The sequence below is a fragment of the Sapajus apella genome, unplaced genomic scaffold, assembly GCF_009761245.1.
Source record: "Sapajus apella isolate SASKATOON/1434 unplaced genomic scaffold, GSC_monkey_1.0 scaffold4, whole genome shotgun sequence".
NCBI lineage: Eukaryota > Metazoa > Chordata > Mammalia > Primates > Cebidae > Sapajus > Sapajus apella.
The window spans coordinates 57,822,672-57,831,158 of record NW_022436944.1 but is presented as its reverse complement, the minus strand read 5'-3'; the positions used below and the strand labels follow the sequence as shown (position 1 = coordinate 57,831,158).

General features: G+C 54.3%; 1 protein-coding gene across 10 annotated transcripts in view; it reads left to right on the top strand.

Moving 5' to 3' along the window:
* The window catches only part of SCN5A (sodium voltage-gated channel alpha subunit 5), a 100,510-nt gene that overhangs the window by 14,779 nt on the left and 77,244 nt on the right, over positions 1 to 8,487 (top strand). For all 10 annotated transcript variants that reach the window (XM_032270613.1, XM_032270662.1, XM_032270625.1 and 7 more), the window contains exons 2-3: positions 2,018 to 2,342; positions 4,896 to 5,014. In XM_032270613.1, the coding sequence (XP_032126504.1) occupies positions 2,070 to 2,342; positions 4,896 to 5,014 (392 nt within the window). In that variant the 5' untranslated portion in view covers positions 2,018 to 2,069. The remainder of the gene's footprint in view (positions 1 to 2,017; positions 2,343 to 4,895; positions 5,015 to 8,487) is intronic.

Sequence of the window (8,487 nt, the reverse complement as noted above, 5' to 3'; positions counted from 1 at the left end):
CTCTCTCTCTCCCTCTCTCTCTCCCTCTCTCTCCCTCTCTCTCTCCCCCTCCCTCTCTCCCTCCCTCTCTCCCTCCCTCTCTCTCTCTCTCTCTCTTTCACACACACACACACACACACACACCCTTGCCAGTGTGTACCAGTGAGCCTCTGCAGATCCATGGGCGGGCTTGTGTCCCCACAACCCTTTCAGGCATATGGACACAGATGGATACAGTGAGACAGAGAACACTATTTTTAGGAAGTAAGTCCAGGCAAAAGAGGTGGCTTCCCAATTTATGGAACTGATTGCTCACAGTGGAGAGGGTTGCCCTGTAAGAAGCTGCTGTCATCCAGACTGGTTTCTTTTTTCATTTTTAAAATAAAAAGACGAATGAGTTTATTGTTTCTGTAAAAATAATGCAAGCTCATTATCAAGAATTCAAGCAATGAAGACAAGTATAAAGAAAATAGCTTGAAATTACCCAAATTTCCACGGGCTAGGAGAAAGAAGTCTTCACTCACATGTGTTAATGAGGGTTATAGATGCCTGTCTGCTCACTCAAAGATGGAAGGGAGACAGGGAAATGCTTTTACAGAGTGGAAACCTACTCCCTCACCTGCTATTTTTAACAAAGATGTTCCTTTAACTTTACTTGAATGAAACAAGAAAAAGACACAGAGTGCTCTTAACGCGCAGGTCCTGGGACCTCTGTCCTGCCTCCCTTCACAGTTTTCATGCTGCACTTCCCCAGGGACCAGAGGCACACTTTTGAGGCCTGAGTGTGTTGTGTTTGCTCACTATTTACCTGCCTCGTGGCCAGGTGCCTGCTTCACAGCAATCCAGTGCTCAGGGCTGCGACCCCCAGGTCCAGGCCCTTCGGCGCCCACGTGCAGGGGTTGGCACAGCAGCAGCTCTCTGGGGTCATCGGTGACATGTTTTGCAGGAGGAAGATCAAGGCAAAGCTGACCCTCATGAGGGAAAAGGATTCTGTTCTGGCAGAGATGTCCAACAGGTGTCCACCGTGCCCTCTTGAACGGGTGCCCGCCATTCCCGGGTTTGATGTGGTAATTAGCGATGCAGCCTCCCAGCCTGGTGTCAGAGTCAGGAGCTGCTCTGACCGCATCCTGTTTTTGTGGGGCAGTTGGGACTGCATTCCTCTGCCTCGGTGTCATAGGCAGAGTGTGTTCACACCAGGTTCTGGATTGTTGGAGGCCACCAGGGGCCACATTCTCCCGGTTTGGCGTCACATGCATGTGCCGGCTGGATGTCCTCGCTGATGAGTGGTCACCGTTTTCCGGTTCTGCCGTCACTTGGAATCAGCATTTATTTATTCACATTTGGGAGGAGGGGAGCAAGGAGCAGTGCGAGGAGCCAGAGATGCTCCATCAGCTCTTCCCGTTATGATTCAATTTATTGTTAGAATTTTATTTGGTTATTACAAAATCTGTAAGAGTGTATGTATTTTTAAAGGGGATGGGGGACATGGAAGGCAGAGTTATCTTCAGGTTACCTGAAGTGCCAAGCTAATTTTAACCTTTCCAAGAACGGGAAATAGCTCAGATGGGCAAGGGAAGCATTGCCCATTTTTTGAGCCAGATTGTTTGGGAAGGCTGCCACACCCTGGGGATTTCCTTGGGAGCCTCTCTGTAGGGGCTCCAGCATCTGGATGAGAACTCCAAGCTGAGAAATGTCTCAAGTGGTGACAGTTAAGGAACCAAAAGATGCAAGCGTTTCCTGTTGTGTGGAATGGGGCAAAAAGAAGGTGCTTGGATGACACAGTCACTCTTGCCTGCTTGAATTCAGACATACTTGTTAGGAGGGGAAGGGCAGGTGGCCCTGCTGCCTGTCCACATGCGTGCCCCGTAGCCGGCCGGTGTTGCCCAGGTGTGCCTGTGGAGTGGTTGGCGTCCTGGAGTCTAGAGCCTCTCTACAAACTGTGTCCCTCCCTCTGGTAGCACAGCCACCCCCAGGAGGTCTGCCCGCCCTGCCCTCTGTCCCTGTGCATAGCATCAGGGCCACTGTCTGTGTCTTCCAGCTTCCCCGCAGGCAACGTAAGGAGAGCCTGTGCCCAGAAGCAGGATGAGAAGATGGCAAACCTCCTGTTACCTCGGGGCACCAGCGGCTTCCACAGGTTCACACGGGAGTCCCTGGCGGCCATCGAGAAGCGCATGGCGGAGAAGCAAGCCCGTGGCTCGGCCGCCTCGCAGGAGAGCCGAGACGGGCTGCCAGAGGAGGAGGCGCCCCGGCCCCAGCTGGACCTGCAGGCCTCCAAAAAGCTGCCAGATCTTTATGGCAATCCACCCCGAGAGCTCATCGGGGAGCCCCTGGAGGACCTGGATCCCTTCTATAGCACCCAAAAGGTGACTACCGCCCACCTCCAACCCTGCGTGCTCTTCTGTGCAACTCCCTTGTCAATGGAGCAGACGTGGAGAGGGCCTGGTCTCCATATGGGTCTGTGTTTAGGGCAGCTTGCCAGGCTTTGGGGGAATGAGTCACTGGTGATCTAGATTCCAATCACCTTAATTTTGGAGTTCTGGAATAAAAGACAGGAATTATGCAGCCTGAGATGCTCGTTCGGTGTAATAAAGAAAAGAGAGGGTAGCCTTAGGGACAGTCATGCCTCCTATGACTACCTTCTTTGGGAATGACCCGTGGTTAGATTTTCACCTCTGAAGGACTCCTCCCCATTGTGGAGTGTGTGTGTGTGTGTGTGTGTGTGTGTGTGTCTGTGTGAATTGGAATCAAGCCCTGAGTCTCAGCCTGCGTTTCAGCCCCAGAGTATAGCATGTGGTCCCTTCTTACTGGGGACAGCGTGTAGCCCCCACACCCCACCTGCCTGACAACATGAACCTGCTGTGCAGGGCTGTGCTGGCTGGCTCAGGCCACAGCCACAGCAGCAGCTCCCTGAGCTTTGAGAGCTGGCAAGGGACCAGGAAGGCCAGTGGGGAAGCTGAGAGGGATGGAGGGGGCAGTGACTGCTGGGGGATTTTGGGGTGAGGGTGGCGCATGGTGTTCTGCCATTGTCCCTTCCATGATAGGGAGGAGAAGCGGCTTTTGTCCGCTAGGGCAGGGAGACTCAGGCTCCCTCCCAGCATGGCTCCGGCCCACGAGGTAACGGTCCCCGTCTCAGTCCCCTGCCCTGGCCTCCCTCCTCTGGGTCTCAGGCCCATTTGTGTCCCAGCCGTGCACCCCACCACACACAGACGTCCCGCAGAGGCTTGGTCACCCAGCCACCCACACTTCTGGGCCTTACTTCCAGAGGAAGGAGAACTGGAATTTGGGGAAGGTCTTTTTCCCAGAAGGCTGGATACAAGGAAGACAGTGCCATGCATGGTACTGCAGTCAGCACCAGGCTGAGGAAGCTCATGGGGCAGACAGGGCTGGTGTGGCAGGTGCGAGAATGTGACTGCAAGGGGGTGGGACTGCAGTGTGAGACCGAGAGCCTGGGGACGGGCCTGGGGTGCGTCTTTGGGTGTGCATGCATGCATGCCTTGTGTGTGTGAGTGGGTGTGCGTGTGAAGGAAAAGCCCACCCAGTCCACATAAACAGGCAGGGGAGGAGGCTTTGAACTTGGTCTGCTCCCAGGCCCCCAGCTGAACTTTCCCTTGGTTCCAGTGACTCCAGTGGAGTCCAGGCCAAACTGGGCCACAGCTGGTATCCAAGTGAGGCTGGAAGGTGGGATTAGTCAAGGCGGGCGGGCCTACGTCATGGCTGGTCAGAGATGGAAGTGGGAATTGGGGTTGGGGTGAGGCCACAGCTGCTAGTGAGTCAGTTACAGGGGGAGGATGAGTGGCGATCAGGCTGGAGTTAGCTGGGACAGGCAGCTCCACAGCAGGTGGACCCCACTGAGGCGAAGTCGAGCCTGGGCTGGGCTTTTGGGGGCTGGTGGCAGCTGAGGAGTCAGGGACACCATGTCTTCTGTCCATGGGTCTGGGAATGCTTTAACAGCAGCTCCAGGGGTGATTCTGGCCTCCCACTTTCTGTTTCCACTCGTGGATCCCTGGCCACGCTGCCTGCAGCCCCACAGGGCAATGGAGGCCACAGCAGAACTTTTGGTCCTAATCTATCTGGTCAGCTTGTCTTCCCAGACCAGGTTAGGTAGACCCTTGTCCCACCAGCTCAGCCTGTGGAGAAGTGAGACCACAGAGCTGTGACCACCGCACACCGGGGCAAGTGGGGAGGCACTGCGGTCCTCAAGGGCTGCTTGGGCACCTGACATGCATGTGGCTCAGCGTTCAGCTCTCGTCTCTCCCGTGCCCCATTGCTGTGTAGAAAGGATCTTCTATACAACCCTCCATTCTAGATCAGGGAGGGGTTGCATTGCACTGTTCATGACCCCCTGGAGGGGCGGTGGGCTGTGACCTGCAGGATGGGGCTGACATTTGTCCTGGACTCCAGGAGACAGGGTCCCAAGTCCCCTTGGGGACTGCTTCTGCATTTTCTTTTTCCCTTCTCCTTACCTCTGGGTCCTCCCTGCTGACTCAGCTTCCCTTTCACACCCTCCCTTCCAGTGGGGCTGGCAGGGACCCCATGCATGGTGAGGAGGGTCAGCTAAGGGAGAAGCGGAGGGAGGAGGCATTCCCAGGTGTGCTGAGCCTCTGCTGTGACAACAGCTGGGCAAAGACTGTGAAAGGTCCCTTCTTTTTGTGACTATAATTTTGAAACTAAATCTCAACCAACCTGACATCCCCCTAAACTAGACCTCCCTCCCCATGACCCATGGGTTGGTTAGATACCTGGAGGAGAAGCCCCCCACCTGCTGAATGTGCTGTCAGCCTCCCTTCCCCTTTCCTCCCTCAGTCCCTCTCCTCCTCCTCCCACCCCACCCCTCAGTCACAGTCCAAGGGCTCTGAGCCAAAAGCTGCCCCAGAAGCCTTGCTACACAAGGGCCTAATGTTACTGTCTGTCCCCAGACTTTCATCGTGCTGAATAAAGGCAAGACCATCTTCCGGTTCAGTGCCACCAACGCCTTGTACGTCCTCAGTCCCTTCCACCCCATCCGGAGAGTGGCTGTGAAGATTCTGGTTCACTCATATCCTTTGCAGTCAATAGCTGCTGAGCATCCCCTGGGGGCCCACACTGGGGATGTGCACAGGGTGCTGCCCCCACCCACCTCCATCCTAGTTTAGGAGTGACAGTGCTACTGATTCCTTGCTGGTCCTAAGACAAGCAGCATGGCCATGACCTGGGAACTGGTTAGAAATGAAGAACGTCTGACCCTGCTCCTGACCTGCCAAGTCAGCATCTGCATTTTCCTTTGATCCCCAGGGGATTCTTGAGCACATGAAGGTTTGAGAAATCCCCTTCTGATTCTTCAGGAGAACAATCTAAAAGCTAAGCTTCTGAGGATGCCAGAAGAAATGACATCTGTCAGGCTCTGCTGTTGGCTCCAAATGTCCCCTCCCACCACACCCCCTTGGGCTGTCCTCCTCCCCACCCACTTGCAGGGACCTTCAAGCAGGTCACCAGGCCTCAGCCAAGGAAAAACCGTTCACCAGTAAAGAAGCCTCCAGTTGTTCACATGGGGGCATCTTTTGAGGGAGGCAGCACTTGCTTTTTGATTAGGTGTTGACAAAATGTTTGCAGTTTCAGAGTATCTCAAAGAACTCTGGTTAGCATTAAATTATATAAACCACAGCTGAAAAAAAAGCTCCAGCCTGCAGAGGAGAGCCACAGTAGTGATGCGGTGTAATGACAGACTTCACGGGCTCGGGCCTGAGAGGGGAGTCAGTGGGCAGCACATGGCGGTGGGGTGCCAGCACCTAATCACTCTGTTCTCTGGACTTCAGAGAAGGGGCCCCACAGATGGAGCCTTTAGGGAGGGGGTGCCAGCTGCAGAGTCAGAGGCATGAGTATTTTACTGCAAGGGCCTGGGCAGTCCTCCCTGTGGCCAGTGACAACCAGGGTGAGTGCGCCCATGCAGGTGGCTCTGCTGTTCATCTGAGCAATGCTGCTAGCTCAGCAGTGGGACTGATTGTGGGTCTAGTGGGCTGGGCCCACAGAGCTCCCCAAGATCCCCTTCAGCCCCTTCTCTGAATGGACTTTTTTGAGGCCAAGATAAAGACTTCACTCACCTCCGGCCAAGGCAGGAGGCTTCAGGATGACAGCTGCCTAGTGAGGGACTAAGTAACCAGGACCAAGGCTGGCAGGTCAGGAGCTTTTCTTGTCCAGGCAGGGATGGAAGGTGCTCCTTCTGTGCTCCACTTTCTTCCCACCTGTGTCCAGTGCCTGATCCTGATCCCAGGGGATAACTGGAGGGGTGTGTCTGTGTGCAGATGCGCAGTGAAATGCATGCCTCCAACCACGTGTCTGCTCTCCGCCAGCCCACCCCTGCCTTTCTGGTGGGGCTCCTGAGACAACCCCAAATGCAAGCCGTGGCTGTGGCATCTGCAAGGTGGGAGGCAGACACTGTGGAGAGGGACACATGCAGGGGGCAGCCTGCCGTTCACAGCTGCGTCTTACTGTAGGGCAAGTGTGAGTCCAGGCTTCATCCTGAGGCATCCCGAGTTTCCTGTGGGTGTCAGGGGGCTTGCTGGGCACCCTGGAGTATCTAGCCCACAAGGACCCCATCTCGCCCCTTGGGAATTTTAAAGTCCCCTAAAAGTGATAAGGCAGCTTCGCAAATAGTTATCATTTCTATGTAGTTATCACTTCTATTTAGTTATCATTTCTGCCAGAGTGCAGTCACGGCCTGGAAAGCAGAACAGAGCAGGAGCAGGAGGAAAAGCCAGCTGCTTTCTTGCTCTGAGCCTGTCTCCAGCCCCACTTCAGGGGCGCAGCCTCTCTCAAAGCATCCTCTGGCCCTCACCTGGGGCTTCTCCTCCAGGTATCTAACCAACCCAGCGCTGTTTGGCAGCCACAGAAGCCCTTGGGGAGGCAGCAGCAGCTCCAGGGCTCCCACAGGGGCTAGGCTGGGCGTGGAAGCAAATGAAAGGTCAAGGAGGCAGGTGGGCAAGGGAGGCAGTGGGGCCCCTCGAATGCCCAGCTGGGCCAGAGGGTCCATTGAACAATGGCTCTGAGGCTGTGAGGTCCTGCTTCCACCTGGAAAAAATGGCCGTGAGGACTCAGAGCCAGCCTGCCTCCCCCAGGACAGCTGCCCCAGGGAAATGCGGAGCATGAGTGAGGACCTGTGCTGGGTTCCCAGTAGCTGCCTTGACACTGCTGCTGCCTGGGGATGGCAGCACATTGCTGGCCCTCAACAGCGCCACGTAGTGGGCTCAGTGGGCACTGGGGGAAGAAGAGGCCTGGGTTGTGGGGTTTAGGAGCAGACCATTTGCAGCACCGTTGAGCCTTCACATCGAGTGTGGTATGTGAACCAGTGGCATCAGCTTCACCAGGACGTTGTAGGCATGGCCGAATCTCGGGTCTCACCCCAGAACCTGTGTTTTAGCAAGGTCCCGTGTGCACACGATCCTAGCACGGCTGCTCCCAAATGCCAGTCTGAGGGCCACCTTGGTCTCACTGGGGAAGTTGGTTACAATGCAGATTCTTGGCTTTTTCCGGATCAGAATCGCCAGTGTGAGGTCTAGAAATCTACAAGCGCTCCATGAATTATTTTTTAAATTTGAGGTATACTTCATATACCATAAAATTGACCATTTTTAAGTGCACGGTTCAGTGGTTTTAGCATGTTCATCGGGTTGTGCAGCCATCTCAGCATCTGCTTCCAGAGCGTTCGCATTGCCCCAAGGGAAATCCTGCGCCCACTGTCCGCCACTACGCATTTCTAAACATCATCACCTCTCATGTTTTGAATGGTGAACTTTTGCTCTGCTTAAATTTTTATATTCATTCAGACATCTACTAAGTTCTCCATTTGCAGAGTTCCATGCTACACCCTTTGGGAAGGGCAGGTGAGGCAACGATGAACTTAAAAGGGGGCAGGGATGCAGCCTGGTGAGGAAACCTGCTCCCTTGTGGCAACCCAGGAACTCACAGGCAGTAGCGAGCACGCACTGGTCCCGCTCGGCCTTGTTCCGGTCTCCACACTTGCCATGTATCTCTGGGAAGTTACTGAAAAAGCAGATACGGGCATGTAGAATGTTTTTTCTGCGTATGTATTTTTGTTATAATCCTGCAGAATGTGTTCCTGCCGGGATTAAATAAAAGAACCCAGCTGAACTCCATACTCCACCACAGTCACATTCAGAGAGGCCTCACACACACACCGAGACGCATTCTGCCTTCCTGGATGTACAGGATCTGTGCACAAAATCCTCCCACGCTCCTCTACCAGATTCAAATGGGCAATCAAACCACATGTCTCCGTGTGTATGTGTGCATGTTGATTTAATAGCACAAATACATGAAAATACCCCCCCACCCCCGGCTAGAGTTAATTCCCTTTTCTCTGGGAGTTTTTTTCCTTTTTTTTTTTTTTTTTCAACTCCCTGGGATCTGAAGACTTAGGCAGCCCAAGTGTCAGGCATTCCCCACAACTCGAGCAGTCCTTGCTGGCATTTTAATCACAAGGCTAGGAGTGGGTGTTTGGGGACAGTGACATGA